General features: G+C 37.7%; 1 protein-coding gene across 3 annotated transcripts in view; it reads right to left on the bottom strand.

Moving 5' to 3' along the window:
* Positions 1-17,263, bottom strand: part of LOC150083290 (nucleolysin TIAR-like) — a 261,413-nt gene that overhangs the window by 22,975 nt on the left and 221,175 nt on the right. For all 3 annotated transcript variants that reach the window (XM_090377152.1, XM_090377153.1, XM_090377154.1), the window contains exon 11: positions 5,845-5,971. In XM_090377152.1, coding sequence (XP_090233278.1) covers positions 5,845-5,971 — 127 coding nt within the window. The remainder of the gene's footprint in view (positions 1-5,844; positions 5,972-17,263) is intronic.

The raw sequence follows: 17,263 nt of genomic DNA on the forward strand, positions 1-17,263 counted from the left end.
CAAATGAAACGATTTTGTTAAATATGCTAAAAGTGCAATCTGTAAAAGAATGGTATAGTGATTTGTGACAGCGTTATAGTCAGATATGGGTTATAATATAAGAACAGAGTTATAGCAAATCAGCATAAAGCGAACTGCGTTATAACGGGGGGGGGGGGGGGGGGGGGCTGCTGTATACAATATTTTAGTATCATACTAAAAGAATTAATGTTAATATAAATGGAGACATACAAATCCATTAACTTTTTGATAAATTAATTTAAAGAAAGAATACAATGTTGTCTGCACACTTTTTGTCCTAGCATTTTTAACTACAGCACAGACATTATAAAATGCAACTGTTTCTTTATCAACGTTACTGCAGGCCAACACATTCTCTATTATGCTCAATGCATTTTTGGCAGATTTTTTAGATGGTAGTGTGCACGCGCTTCTTCATTTTCGCTGGTGCTTAGTAGCTCTTCTGGTGTTGCATTGTTGTATTAGAAACTACACTCTTTAAATTCATCAACAAAATCCACAGCTCCTTCAAATTCCCCCATTCCTCAAATGTTATCACAATCGGCTGCTGGATCATGTTTTTCGATATTCTCGCCAAAGCCACTCTTTCTGAAGCAGTTGATTATTACACTTGATGCAATACTGTCCCAAGAAATAACAAGATTACAGATAGCACTCAAGACATTCCAATTTAGATGCAAATCGTTCCCTCCCCCCTCCTATGTTGAGGATCAAGTACCTTATCAGGCAGGCCCTATATGCTCCCTTGTGGTTATAAATAATGCCTTTGTCCAGTGGCTGAACTGGTGGTAAAATAAAATAAAAATATAAACTGCAGCCATATTACCACCCACTGCAAGATGGAAGCCTCCTCAACAATCATGTTGGGGGAAATAGACCTAATCTTCCATGATAGTCCAGTGCAAAATGCATATTGGCCATATTTAGTAGTCAGGAACTTGATCCCCGGTCTACTCAAAGAGCATGCACTACTGCATTCCCGCTCCCAGGTGACCACTCACCTACAGGTGGTAATAGGAGGTTAAAAAAACAGCCGTATATTTGTCAACTTAAGTGTCTCAGCAGAATGTGCTGTACAACGATCTAGGCTTGAAAAACTTACCAATCACCAGTGTGCATAATTATGTATTGCCATTTGAATTGCAGCATAGCAGAATAGTGAGTCTCTGTTTACTTAATTTACCATAACAACAAGATTCTCCTGGAACAGCGAACATTTTGTTTGGCAGCAAATTAAAAAATATACCTGTCTCATCAAGATTAAAAATATCCTATGCCTCATATTTTTCAAGAATGGACCATACAGAACACAACCAGTCTATAACCACTGCATATATAAATATACAGATCACTCAAGATATTTTGCATTGTTTCTGTATGTGCACGTGTGTGTGTGGGGGGGGGGGGAATGCTGGTTCTTCAGTCTGATTTTGCTGAAATTTGAAATGTTGTTAGTACACAAGAGCAACTAAGACCATACTGCACATGTTGTAAGCCAAAGGAGATGCATATATCACCTCCAGAGATCTATTCTTTAATACTAGTTTATATTCATAAGGCGTTAAAGAAAAATTTTCACCCAAACCTTGTCATGTTCAAGAACTTGTCGTATGGTCCGAGTCCATTACAAGTGAAAGAGAAGCTGTTTGTCGCCTCCTTTGAAATACAATGGAGAGTCAGGCTTAGATGACAGTGGCAGTTTGGATATTGCAGATGGCTGTTTTTGGTAAGCAAGTGAAAATAAATTAGATGGGCATGTCCAATGTGTATTCTACTGTGACTAATTTTTTTCCATCCTGTTTGTTCTTCAGCATGATATTCACTACTTAGTTTATATTTAATACAATTTTTTATTTACTTGATCCTGCCACAGTTTCAGCTATTATTATTTACGTATTCATTTGATGACAGGTTTGTAATACGGTGTCTTAAGGAGAGTGGGCGTCAATTTTTTTTTTTGCAGAATGTTGTTTGTTTGTTCGTTATTTGGTTTTTAGGAGCATTAGCAACTAAGGCCATATTGCTCCGGGATATGCGATGGTCATTCCCTGACCTTTCCGCATCTTCCGTATTTGGTGGTGACGGGCTCGAACCCCGGTCTAATCAAGAAGCGTGTGCTGCGCACTGCTGCCCCTTCCCAACTGGCTACGGAGGCGCCTTTTTTTTTAGCAGAATGACTAGCATGTTCATTCAATTTAATTCCTAATTCCAGCATATCCCAGAATCATGCAGAATCTGTCCACACTGTTTTCACTGAATTGTAACAAAACGATAATATAGCTATGTAGCCAAATCCCATCAGGATATTCATTTTAGGTTTGTTATAATATATATTTTCCCATTTAGGCGTACAGAGATATTACCACATTCGATACAGCAGCTATATAATTTAAATTATATAGCTTTGCTATATAATTTTTGTAGAGAAGTAAGTAGTAATATTAGAAAAGCAAAGTAAGTATCAGTATTAGACTAATCTAGTGAAATACAATACATACACTTCCAATGCAAACTGTATATCAGTATGATGAATTGGACTAGGCCACTCTAGGCTGCTTTGCATAGTTGAATCATAAATAGGAGCACCATAATCTACTTTTAATCCAATTAAAGCTGAATGTAAGTGGAAGCCTGATAATTAGCACCCCATGAAATAGCATACTGCTATGGGATGTCTTATGATCTCTAAGAAGTTTGCAGTCTAAGAGAATACAAAGAAACTTGATACAGTCAGTCCTTGTATAACACGTGTTTACACTACACGAATCCGATCAAACACGATTTATAAATATCGTGTATAACACGAACTGAATGCAACACGATAGCAATGAAGAGAAGATTCTGAAAATGTATTTATGTTTTTTATATCAGTGAAAGGGAAACAAATTTCACCATAATAACATAAAAACCCACCCAATTACAGATATCGGTATTATCACAAATGCAATTAGATCGAGTTTACTACCAGTTTATAACTGATTTCACTAGGAGGAATGCAACTGGAAATTGTTTTTATTGTTTTATGGTAGTAACCCCCAGAAATGTGCTTTAGTAAAATGTGCTTTAGTAAAATTTAGTGAGGTGTCAATAGTGTCTCTGCCTTTACAGTGTGTTTATTCAGTTGCTACATGTGCGCAGCTTTGTTTATGTGCTATGTTAAAGCGTGCCTCCTCATTTTGTAATTGTGCTTTATACCCTAAAAATGAGTAAAATACTTAAAAGCTGTGAAAAGGAAGCATCCTGGTGAAGACACTACAGATTCAGAGAGAAAAAGAAAAGCAATATCGATAGAAAGAGGTGGACTGGGTCAAAAATTCTTACCTGGGAAAATTTGTGGCGGCCTAATACTAGCATTTATGGCCAAAATCACACCGGCCTCCGGCCCACAGGGGGTTTCCCCGGTAAGGCTTATGGCCAGTCCGCCTAGGTGGATAGAGAAAAAATATAAAATTGTGAAATACTTTGAGCGAAATGAAAGACCATGTGATATTGCATGTGCTACAGGACTAAATGAGGCAATGCAGAGAATTAGAAAGAATGCAGAGAAAATAAAAACAACTTTAATAGCAGGAACAACTCAAAGTGTAATAAAATCCATTAGATCAAGACACAAAGAATTGGAAGAGATGGAACTGCTGTCATCTGTTTGGATCGGAAATCAAACAAAGAACAAGTTTGCTTACAATAGAAACAAAAGCAGTAGCAATGTTTTATTACGCAATAGTCATAATAAAATACTTACATATTTTATTACGACTATTTATTGTGTTTGGGAATGTTTTGGTTACAAATGTGTGTTCAATCTTGGGTGGTTGGCATCTAACCCTATTTTTTCCATAGGGTCTATTATTTATATTGCATGAGGGTTTCAAGGAACAACTATCGTGCTATATGAGGACTGACTGTACTAGAAATCAGAGGAATCCGCATTCAAATTCTGGATTAGAGTGCATTTTACAAAATACAAAATGGATTGCAGTTGTTTTCTGATCAGGTTAAACAACCATATTTTCAGTCTATATGTTTATTTTATTTACTGTACTTTGCCATTACCTTCCTATCATACACATAATTTGGCAATGGCAGTATTTGGTAAGGATAACCATAAGTAGTTAAACATCAACAGCATGAAGTCAGAACTAGTTTGAGCTGGTGTCCAAGTGGCACTCAAGCCTATTACTTGATACTGTATGGCCTGCAGTTATTATGTAATCAACTAAGTGTTGTGCATCCAAATTTAAAATTAACATTTCAAAGCAGAGTTTCACACTCTGAATTTTGAAAATATCCAATTACAGTAATAACTGATTTTTGTGTGTTGCTTTCTTATGATGTTTTCTTATCTTCTTTGGAATTTAACATTATTGTATAATCATATGTTATAAGGATATGTTAGTAGATAATAATTGTTGGATAAATATTCAATTACAGTAATATCTATTTCTGATAACAAAAATTAAATCTTTTTTTAAAAAAAATGTACAATTAATAATGGCAAACTGTTCATGCAGACTGCCAACTTTCAGAATTTTATCTGTTTTGGCTCCTACACCCCCAAAAAAAGGTTCGATGCCCCTTGGTTAATGCTCAAATCAAGAGGCATCCAACCTTTCAGATTTTCCAAGCTGTTAAATTTGAACTGCAAAGGATGTGGCATTACAAAAAGGAATTTGGAAGGGGCTCTTGCAACGCAAAACCAATCAAACCAAAATAATTCAAGCATCTTCAAACAGGCCTATGGGGGCTGGGAAATTCCATACTGCAATAATTAAAGACAAACACCAGGCAAGGAATAAAATTTTTTACTATAAAAATAATAAAACAATGTGATACACTATCGGAAGACTAAAATATTACAATAAATTACGATAAAATAAATAAACTACGACAAAACGTTAAAAATATACCGAAGCAATAAAATTATCTAAAATAAACTGGATTAAAAGCAATAAAACCTGAAGCTTTCGGAGACTGCTGTCAACTTCTTCAACAGTATACTATTACTGCAATGACACATCCTTAAGTAGCAGACCCATGGCACTCATGCATGTGGTCCATCAGACACATGGTCGGCATTCCCCATGTGCACATCGGAAAAGGAAGTGGCTCGGGAGCGTGTCAAACAGAACCGGTCATCCCGTCTGAGGACAACCGCCTCAAACAGGGGGTGTAAACGTGTCCCCCTGTCCCTGTTAATAGCATCGCGACTGGATGAACCGATTCGCAAGCTCTCGAGCCATTTGCGTTCCCAAAATCCATGGGCACGGTCCTTAATGACCGCGTCTTCAGGGGAGATCCGATGCTGCTTCTCCCAGAAATGCTCTGCCACAGCAGACCTCGCATAATTAGCAGTCTTAATAGCGGTCATGTGTTTTTTTTTTTTTTTTTTTTTTATAGTAAAAATTTTTATTCCTTGGCTGGTGTGTCTTTAATTATTGCAGTATAATTCAAGCAGTCTGCCTTGGTAAATTTGGTGAAATTAACAAGATGATTAAGGAAAAATGTGGGGATATGCATTCTGCTTCTTTTCTACATTTCTGCTGTTCTTTTTGCTTAGATAATATTTTTATTTACAGAGTTCACATAGTTCAATTCTGATTCCATGAAATTTATTAAATCCATCTCAGATATTATTCTGTTTTCAGTTTTCAAGGTAGTGAAAGAAGTGAATATTGTGGGGTTCCATCAAAAACTAGACATTCTGATCTCTTCAGTCATTACTCCTGTAGAAGTCTACCTATATTTAAGAAGCTATAAAAATTTTTAGATTTTTAAAAACAATTAATGAGGAATAATGGTTAAACCATATTTTTGGCTACTAACCTGCTGCTGTTGTTGATTATTTGGATCACCTGCTTCTTTGCCCCAAGAACACTTTACTATTTGTCCATTAATATCTGAGTTGTGTGTAGCTACAATAGCATGTGTTGCTGATTCCTTTGTTGAAAACCTATTTCATAAATAAAAAACCAAATACTCTATTAATAATGTCTTGCAATATAAAATAAACCAAAGCATAAACATATTATGTAATTCATTAAATATCTGTAGAAGAATAAGAGAAATTTACCTCAATATGATACTTACAACACTTTTGTATGATCTCGCCAGAAATTAAAACAAATAAAAGGTTTTTATTCGTAAAAAATAAATTGAAAACAATTAATTAAAATTCAAAAAACACAATTAAAAAGTTTAACATAAATTTTGAAAAATGATTTTCCTTCCTATGGACATCACAGCTCTGATATTCTATCGAATTCATATTTTAAACTCTTGTTGACTATTTCATTTACTTCCTTCCTCTCCATGCATAACTATCAATTTTGAATTTGATATATGTGCCACAAAATGTGCAAAATTTGAATATCATGCATATTGCTAACTCGCTATCCCAACAGAATATCCTTTTGTGTTTTCTATTCAGAAATATTTCAAAAATGTCATTTATGACCTTTAAAACCTGTAATACCTATAGATCATGTGGGAGAATTCTGTAATAACTAAAGATTGGACATACAATTGCAAAGCTTCAAAGTGTCAGTTATTGTTTATTTGCTTTTTAGGAGCATTAGCAACTAAGGCCGTATTGCTCCATGGATATGCGGTGGTCATTCCCTGACCTTTCCACATCCTCTGTATTTGGTGGGCACGGGCTCGAACCCCAGTCTAATCAAGAAGTGTGTGCTACGCACTGCTGCTCCTGCCCACCTGGCTATGGAGGCACCACCAAAGTGTCAGTACTGATTAGGTTCCCATGCCAGTGTTACTATGAGTTAAACACAATTTAATAACTTTTAGCCAACAATTTTTATATATATATATATATATAAAAAATGCTAGCTTACCTATATATATATATATATATATATATATCCAGTTTATAAGTAACATTTCTTAATGTAAGCAAAAATGGTTTGTGTGCATGTTGCAAAACACACACACAGCAGGCAACAACTTCTGACTTTCAAAAAGCTGGTGATGAAGGAAGCTGAAGGCAGGACTCAACTAGATTTTTTTTGGGGAAAAAAAAAAAAAAAAAAGGCTTTTAGCAAAATGCAGATCTTAAAAGAACAAGGAGGATAAACATTTTGGAAAACAAGCTGTTTTTTATAGTTCACAATGCACTAAAAATTGAACTTCACTGGCAACAAAGATATTTTTTATTTTAAAACACAATCATAGGATTGGCTACTAGTACATTATACCTTCAAATGCTAGCTTACCTATAAATTTTCTTTCTGTGGATTTCTGTTTGGGTTGTCTGTTAAACATCACACGATTCAACTTCTTCAAGAAAAACACTGTTGCAAACTTTGCTCTCTTCAGAAATGACGAGTCAGTTTTTTTTTTCACAACAAAGGCACGCCTGTTTAAATTTGGATCTCAAGCCATTTCCAAAATTTCACCAGGAAGAGATCAAGTTGGTTTATTTTTACCCACCTTGCTGAATATTTTCTCATGCTCAGCATCTCTATGATTAAATTGTTAAAATGCCAAGCATAAGTCTGGATAATCTGTCACATTTCAAGCCTTGTGCACTTGTGTGAATTGAAGGAACTGATACTATAAATATCTATTTATCTTCAATTATACTATAAAAGAGTTAGCAAAAGCTTAAGATGCCGAAGTTCATGACAAGAAATATGCATTTAGTCAAAGCTTAATAAAGAAATGGCACTCACCTCAATAATCCATTGTAGTTATATGAATCATGAAATGGTAGTGTGAGAAATCATTGGTTAAACTAAAAACGAAGTTTAAAGATCGCGATAAGGAAAGCGTAATTGAAAAACTTAGCCTAGAGAAGGAGGAGTGCCAAATTACAAAGCTATATAAATAAAATTTAAAAAAAAAAAAAAAAAAAGGAATAAGGCCAATAGTCGAGAACAGCGGACTTTCAATAGATTCATCCTCAGTTGGCGATAAAAAGAAGAGCGAAAGGGTTGATGCAGATCTTAAGTACCCGAAATGTTTTGCTGAACACGTGATAATTTAATTCGGATGAGATTCCAAATGGTAGACAAGGTAAACAGAAGTTGTGTTTAAGATGTCAAGATCGGTGTTGAGACTATACCATTCAACTAGGAGGATTTTATAATTTGAATTTAATTTGACGATGGTTGTTGTGGCATCAACTGACGGGTTGTGGTTATGAGTGTGTACATGCTGAGACAGTTCAGTATTTCCCTGATGTGTCAGAAACTTTTTGGACATGGTAGTAGGCGTGTGATGATCCAAATTTATTAGTAGTGCTTCCGATGTAACATATGTTACAGTCGGGTTGACATTTGATTAAATAAATTATGTTATTGATGTCTTTAGTGTCGTAAATGTGGGTTTCTTTATATTTGTTAAAAGGGGCTCCTAATTTATTATAGGTAGAAAAATTTTTTTAGAGACATCAGTGTTAGTGAAGCTGACGTAATCGTCTAGCGATTTGGCAGTGGTAAGGGAGAACAATGCAAATGTTGGACGGGTTGGATTTTTTATAACTGGGTTTAGAAACACTAAAACTACTAATCTTATTTTTAAAAGTTGAAATAATTTGTTGGATTAGTTTGACGGGTTATTTCCTGGCTGTAAATTTTTCAGTGAGATATTTTAGCTTGAAAGAGAGATCATCCTGTGATTGGCAGTATTTGAAGGCATTAAAAATTTGGTTGTAAAGAACTGATTTCTTTACACTAAGGGGGGGTGGTGTGAGAGAAAATGCAGATATTGGCCTGTGTTAGTTTTTTTCCTGTAATTTTCGTCTTTAGCCTGTTATTTTGTTTATATATGGTTAAAAATTGCTTGTGTTATTAGTTTCTAGTTCTAAGGTGTATTTTAATCTTGGATGTACCGAATTAAAACCGGTAAAAAGATTGTTGATGGTGTTTCACATCAGGTTTCTTAAAAAACAACGTAAGAAAATTTGAATTTTCACAAATTTTTATAAATTTTGCCAGAATCTGTGCACTGAAATTATAACAAAATCCTACTTTTACATTTAAACACATGTTGATTAAAAAGGGCAATGTGGTGAAAAGTCCACTAAACATTCACTTCTCATTTTAAAAACTGATCTATAATGGATCAAATTTTCATTTCTTTGATTTTCTTGCAGATTCTTCTATTTGCAGTTTCTCTTCAGCATTCAGCAATAGTCAGCCATCATGTTGACATTCCACCTTCCCTAATACCCCATCTCTATGTCTTTAATGTCTTGGTGAAACCTCTTACCCTGTTCTGCTCTAATGCTGTCTAGATTTTCTGGGAGGTAGTTGATGTGAGAGTGTAAAAAATGTCCCTTGACACTGTGTTGCTTCTTGAAGTTTGCCAACATATTTTCAAATATATTCTCGTAGGTCTGGAACTTTCTTGTTCCCTAAGAAATTCGAAACAATGGACCTGAAGCTAACCCAGCCTGTTTTTCTCTTTTATTCATAGTTCTCTCAAAATCTTGGTCCCTCATCAGTGTGCGATTTTGTTGTACACTCAGTGTACAACAAAAATACCTTGTTTTAGCTTATTTTGGGTGATCAATGGGAATTTAGGTAGCTGAAGCAGAGATCTTCCTGAGGTAAAACCATTATTTGCCTTTCATCACTTAACCAACTTTTTAGTCAATGGGACATCAATTCAAACAAAAGAACTAGGACAGGGATCAGAAACCTTAAAGTCTAAATACATGATACGATCAAAAAAGCACATAACTGTTTTTCAATCTAATAAACTTGACTACTCGAACAATTTTCCATTGGTTATAATACACAGGGTGATTCAAAAAGGACTTTACAACTTCGTAAGTGTATAGAAATTTATCCAGGTGACAATTTCTTGAACTGTAATATTGTAGCAAAAAACATCAAGTTTTACTGACATAGTGCTGTAGTACTGAATTCTGTCAGTGCAAGCGGCTTGCAGTTTTCAAAAATGGCTACTTTCACAGGTCGGTGGATTGGTCAAGCAGGGCTGTTAGCATGGCCATCTCGTTTCCCAGATTTGACACCTCTAGACTTTTTTTTCTATGGGGTTTCATCAAAGATAGAGTTTGGGAGGAAATTGAGTTCAGATGGAATGTCTCCTGTATCATAAATGGAAGTCACAGCAAAACAAAATGACTGTTCTAAGTAAAACTTTATGTTTTTTGCTACAACATGACAGTTTAATAAATTACGTCTCCTGAATTTCTATACACTTACGAAGTTGTAGAGTCCTTTTTGAATCACCCTGTGTAGTTATAAGTTGTGTTAAAACATTGAGGACTGAACTAATGTTTTGGAAATAAAGCTTTTTTTTTTTGGAATTGCTAATTCGTGTGTTCTGAATAATTTTCTTGCCAAATCTGAGACCTTTCCAGGTGGTTTTGAATGGGTGGGGGAATTACAGGGAGATAAATTTGGTGAGTATGGACATGCATGTTGTGTAGGGTGACTAATTATTAGTTCTACTCCACCGCAGTTCTCTGTGATGATACACTGCTCTGTAAAATAACCAGATGTGTAAAGTATAACGTTTACTTAGTTGTGTCTGCTGTTATGTTGGAAATGTTGTTACTGGCTACTTTGCCAGTACAAAAGTTTTTTCCCAGTACCCATCCATACCAAAATATGGCAGGCCACTTATTTCTCATAACTGTCTTATTTGCAGTTAAGAGCAAATCCTGCAAATACAGGCAGTAGTGGAAAACCTACAGAAGCCAGCAATCCCATAACACTGCACTAAAACAAAAAAGAGTGTTAGTCCCAGTTGCAGAAATCCAAAAACCCCGAGGATGCCAGCAACCCCTGCATCGGTGCGCAAACTAATAACACATGCAGAGAGCCTAATCCTGGAGGGTAGGATCTCTGCTGGTGGATCATTCCAGGGACAGACCAACTTTGATAACCAAGTCTAACCAGCAGTATGATTCTCTGTAAACCCCACCAGTTACCTCACCTCTGCCTGCATAGAACTCTCCTGTTGATCCTTGCTACCTCCCAGGGAGTGTGATCAATCTGCTGACTCACTCCTTTACTCCTCTGGCCTTCTTCCTTCCTTCTTCTTGGGAATGACTTCTCCTATCTTTCCTCCACCTGTCAGTAAATTCCCTCTCTACCAATACCGCAACTATACAATCTCCTACAATTTTTCAAGGGCTAGCCTCTTGCACCTCTTAATACAGGCAGGTGGTCCAGTAAAAGCTATGAAGTAGATGGTCCTCTTCCTTATAGCAAGGTTGGGTATCAGAAGCAACCTTCCAAGTGATACTTCCTAGTAGCTATTGCCACTCAGACAGGTGCTGATTCTCTTTAAAAATTACAGCTGTGAGTTACAGGCTCCGAAAAAGTGATAAGTGTTTGCCTTTTTATTTACATAATTGTTATTTTATATTGTACTTATTACGTAGTCTTATAGTTATAGTTACGCTGGTTATTTTTATTTTAATTTAGATAAAGAGTTTTTGTGGATTACTACTTAATATACATGAAACCATTATTTCGTTCGAATCTTGCAGCCATCGTTTTTGTATATAGTGGTAGGGAATTCAAATTTTTAATTGAGGTAGCTAGGTAGCTATAATGCGTAATTATATAGAGTAATACACTTCACTGTTTCTATTAGATAGTGTAGTATTGACATTTAATTAATTTAATTTATTGATCTTATTAATTTAAAATAGCATGCCCCAAACTAGAGCACCAAAGCACCGGGCACAAAGTGGCAGGAGTGCTGTGACTCGGGGAAGAACTGAGGGGGGCAATTCTCCAACGCATCACAGCCTAAAAAAATGTGCAACTTGTGAAATGTTTGCCGAACTCTCTGGAACGGAACATGATATTGCCATGGGGGATGTCTTTGTGTGTGCGCGGTGTAAAGAAATCAGGCGACAACTCAGCGTTGTTGTGGGCCTATATGAGAGTTTGAAGGACAGGGTGGATGCCCTCGAAAGATCTAAACTGAGGGGCCCATCAAGTTCTAAGCTGCCCTTTTCAACGCCAGAGCTTGCACTTGGTCATCACGCAACACAACAGCAACCCCCAAGGCAGAATGCGCTGGTCCCAAAGGAACTAGTAGTTGTTGGTGACTCTATTGTCAGGGAAACGGGTAACATGCTTTGTAAAAAGGATAGGTGGAACAGGACCAGGGTATGTCTGCCAGGGAGAAAGGTTGATGATGTTGTAGAGCGGATATCATCTTTTAAGGGCACAAAAGGTGATATGGTTGTACACATTGGCACTAATGATATTAAGAGTAGGTCATTATTGTTTTTTTTTGGTTTTTTAGGAGCATTAGCAACTAAGGCCATATTGCTCTGGGAATATGCGGTGGTCATTCCCTGACCTTTTTCGCATCCTCCGTATTTGGTGGTGATGGGCTCGAACCCCGGTCTAATCAAGAAGCTGTGTTATGCACTGTTGCTCCTTCCCATCTGGCTACGGAGGACCTTTAAGAGTAGGAGACCGGCAGAATTACTTAAGTACAGGTCACTGTTGAACAAAAGCCAAGAATTAGGGCTGAATTTGAAAGTGTCTGCAATTCTGCCCAGACACGATAGGAGGGAGTATATGATGAGAGCCTTGTCAATCAATTCGGCCCTGGAAAGATTGTGCAAGGCTCAAGGGATAGAATTTTTTTCAGCCTGGTCTGTACTTGTTAACAGGAGAGACTGCTTCTACAGGGATGGGATACACTTAAATAGAAAGGGTGCAAGAATATTTGCTGATGCTATCAAGGCAGTGTTAGGTGGGTCGGAAAACTGATAGCTTGGGGGGGATACAAAAACTAATAGTCTAACAGTAGCCGTAGGCAGAGGTGAAGGTGATTCTTGCACAACTTCTATTAGCATAAGTAGTGACCTGGAGCAAGGGGTGTTGGGGGTTTCAGGGATGGATGGCAGTCATCCTGAAACAGGTGGGTATATGGGATGTGTTAGGGTGAATAGGAATAGGAGTATGTATACAAATGCTAGAAGTATAGTAAATAAATTTGAAGTGTTCGTCAAGACATCAAAGGCGGATATTGTTGGGATAGCAGAGACGTGGTGTCACACAGATATAAGGAATGCAGAACTGGAATTTGGGGAGTACAATGTATACAGAAAGGATAGACAGGGAGGAGGTGTTATGCTGTTAATTAAGAAAAACCAAAATCAAAATAAGTGCACCCAGTAGATATAGATGAACAGTGCACTGTTGAGTCAGTTTGGTGTGACATAAGCACTGCAAAAGCAAAAATTAGAGTAGGAGTGTGTTATAGGCCTAATGCCTTGAATGAGTACAATGAACAATTGTACAGAGAAATAGAGTGGGCTAGTAAATCGGAATGTCTTATAATGGGGGATTTTAACTTCCCAGATATTGACTGGAACTTGTGAGTTGGTCACTCACACACTAGTCAGACTTTTGTGGATTTATTGGATGATTGTTTTCTGCAGCAGCATGTTCGAGAGGCAACCAGAGAAAGTAATACTCTTGATCTGGTTATCAGCAGTGATCATTCATGTATTAGGAATTTGCAGATAAAAGAACCACTAGGTGGCAGTGATCACAGTGTACTGACGTGGGGTTTACTTAAAGATTTAATTACCATCAGGGGTAAAGGAAAGGGTTTTTGCTTCCGTGAAGGCGAGTACAGTGGTCTCCGACAGTTTTTAAATTCTGTACAGTGGGATCAACTGACGACGTTACCAACAGTAAATTCTAAGTGGGAAGCATTCAAGGAATTAATCATGGAGGCTACTAAAAGTTTCATACCTATTAAGAAATATTGTTCAAGGTTTAGACCTAAATGGTTATCTAATGAACTAATGAGACTTGTAACAGGGAATAAAAATGCATGGGATGCATTTAAATTATCAAGCGACTCAGAAGCCTATGGCAGATAAAAGGTAGTCTGTAATCAGGTCACAAAGGAGGTTAGGCAGGCGAAGGCAGATTACGAGAAATCCTTGGCAAAAGATGCTAAGAAAAACAGCAAGGATTTCTTTACTTATATAAACTCTAAAAGGAAGGGGATGAATCTGATTGGTCCACTTGACATCGATGGTTCGACCGTTGATGATCCTGCTCAGATAGCAAACAAACTGAATGAGTATTTTGCATCTACATTCACACATGAGAAATTATTAAGGTTTGAAAATGGCAGAAGGTTATCAAATTGTAGCAGGATACTTAATGATTTTGTAATAACCAAGAGCAAAGTGGAGGAGAAATTGTTGAAGTTAAACATAAGAAAGGCACCTGGGGTGGATGGGATCTATCCAGTTATATTAAAGGAGGCAGCAAAGCAACTAAGCAAACCCTTAGCCATAATTATGAGAGCATCCTTGGACTCAGGGGAGGTTCCCACGGACTGGAGATGTGCAACTGTATACCCAATTCACAAAGGGGGATCGAAGGGTGACACGAGTAATTACAGACCAGTTAGTTTAACTTCTGTTCCGGGTAAAATAATGGAGTCACTGGTTAAAGATGCATTGCAGGATCATTTAGACAAGACTGCAGCAATAATTCAGACACAGCATGGGTTTGTTAAGGGAAAGTCTTGTCTGACAAATTTGATAGGATATTATGATGTGGTTACAAAGGAACTAGATGCAAAAAATAATTTTGATATCATATATTTGGATTTCAGGAAAGCTTTTGACACTGTTGAGAATGGAAGACTATTGTACAAATTGGAGCAGAATGGTATTAAGGGTAAGTTGTAAGGGTAAGGGTAAGTTGTAAGGTGTGTGCACGATGTAAGGAGTGCAAGGAAATCAGGCGACAACTCAGCGTTGTTATGGGCCTTTATGAGAGCTTGAAGGACAGGGTGGATGCCCTCGAAGGAAATAAATTGAGGGGCCCATCAAGCTCTCAGCTGCCCACATCAACGCCAGAGCTTGCACTTGGTCATCAGGCAACACAGAAGCAGCCCCCTAGGCAGAATGCGCTGGTCCCACAGGAACTAGTAGTTGTTGGTGACTCTATTGTCAGGGAAACGGGGAACATCCTTTGTAAAAAGGATAGGTGGAATAGGACCAGGGTATGTCTGCCAGGGGCAAAGGTTGATGACGTTGTAGAACGGATATCATCTTTTAAGGGCACAAAAGGTGATATAGTTGTACACGTTGGCACTAATGATATTAAGAGTAGGAGACCGGCGGAATTACTTAGCAAGTACAGGTCACTGTTGAAAAAAAGCCGTGAATTAGGGTTGAACTTGAAAGTGTCTGCAATTCTGCCCAGACACGATAGGAGGGAGTATATGATGAGAGCCTTGTCGATCAATTCGGCCCTGGAGGGATTGTGCAAGGCTCAAGGGGTAGAATTTTTTTCAGCCTGGACTGTACTTGTTAACAGGAGAGATTGCTTCTACAGGGATGGGATACACTTAAATAGAAAGGATGCAAGAATTTTTGCTGATGCTGTCGAGGCAGTGTTAGGTGGGTCGGAAAACTGCTAGTTGGGGGGGATACAAGGACTAATAGATTAACAGTAGCCAGTGGCAGAGGTGGAAGTGATTCTTGCACTGCTTCTATTGAAATGAGCAGAAGTCTGAAAAACAGGATGCAGGATATTTCAGAGACTGCTGGGAGTCATTGCGGTACAAGTAAACACATGGGTTGTGTTAGGGTAGCTAAGAATAGAAACAGGTGCATGTATACCTGCGTGTACACCAATGCTAGGAGTTTGGTAAATAAATTTGATGAATTTGAGGTATTGCTCAAAACATCAAAGGCAGATATTGTTGGGATATCAGAGACGTGGTGTCACACAGATATAAGTAATGCGGAACTGGAATTTGGGGAATACAATGTGTATAGAAAGGATAGACAGGACAGGAGGGGAGGAGGGGTTATGCTATTAATTAAGAAACACATAAAGTCCAAGGAAGTGAAGCCAGTCGACATCGATGGACAGGGCAGCGTCGAGTCAGTTTGGTGTGACATAAGCATAGGGAAATCAAAATTGAGAGTAGGAGTGTGCTATAGGCCTAATGACTCTGATGAGTATGATAAGATATTGTACAGGGAAATAGAGTGGGCCAGTAAATCAGAGAGTCTTATAATGGGGGACTTTAATTTCCCAGATATTGACTGGAATTTGTGGGTTGGTCACTCGCACACTAGCAAGGCTTTTGTGGATTTATTGGATGATTGTTTTCTACATCAGCATGTTCGTGAGGCAACGAGAGGGAGCAATACTCTTGATCTGATTATCAGTAGTGATTCCTCATGCATTAAGAACCTGCAGATAAATGAACCACTAGGTGGCAGTGATCACAGTGTGTTGAAGTGGGATTTACTCAAGGAGGTAACTACCATCAGAGGTAAAGGGAAGGGTTTTTGTTTTCGTAAAGGCGACTATGATGGTCTGAGACAGTATTTAAATTCTATACAGTGGGACCAACTGATGATGTTACCAACAGCAAACTCAAAATGGGAAGCATTCAAGGAACTAATCTTGGAGGCTACCAGGCTTTACATACCAACTAAGAAATATTGTTCAAGGTTTAGGCCTAAATGGTTGTCAGATGAACTAATGAGACATGTGGCAGAGAAGAAAACTGCATGGGATACATACAAATTAATGGGTGACATGGAAGCCTATGATAGATATAAGTTGGTCTGTAACCAAGTCACAAAGGAGATTAGGCAGGCAAAGGCAGACTATGAAAAATCCTTGGCAAAGGATGCAAAGAAAAACAGAAAAGAGTTCTTTACATACTTGAACTCGAAAAGGAAAGGGATGAATCAGATTGGTCCACTGGATATTGATGGTTCAACAGTTGAGGATCCTGCTCAGGTGGCTAACAATCTAAACGAGTATTTTGCATCTACATTCACGCATGAGGAGTTATTCAGGAAGGAGAATGATGTAGGTAAAGTAAACATTGGCAGTGAGCTGGATGATTTTGTAATAACTGAGAGGAAAGTGGAGGAGAGATTGTTGGGGATAAACATAAAAAAGGCACCTGGGGTGGATGGGATCTATCCAGTTATATTAAAGGAGGCAGCAAAGGAAGTAAGCAAACCCTTAGCCATAATTATGAGAGCTTCCTTGGACTCAGGGGAGGTACCTATGGACTGGAGATGTGCAAATGTGACCCCAATTCACAAAGGAGGTTCAAAGGCTGACACAAGTAATTATAGACCTGTTAGTTTAACTTCTGTTCCAGGTAAATTAATGGAGGCACTGGTTAAAGAAGCACTGCAGGATCATCTAGACAAGAATTCAGTTATAGCTCAGACGCAGCATGGTTTTGTTAAGGGCAGGTCTTGCCTGACCAA

This window comes from Mastigoproctus giganteus, chromosome 7 (assembly GCF_048544385.1).
Source record: "Mastigoproctus giganteus isolate SK-2022 chromosome 7, ASM4854438v1, whole genome shotgun sequence".
In the NCBI taxonomy this organism is placed as follows: Eukaryota; Metazoa; Arthropoda; class Arachnida; order Uropygi; family Thelyphonidae; genus Mastigoproctus; species Mastigoproctus giganteus.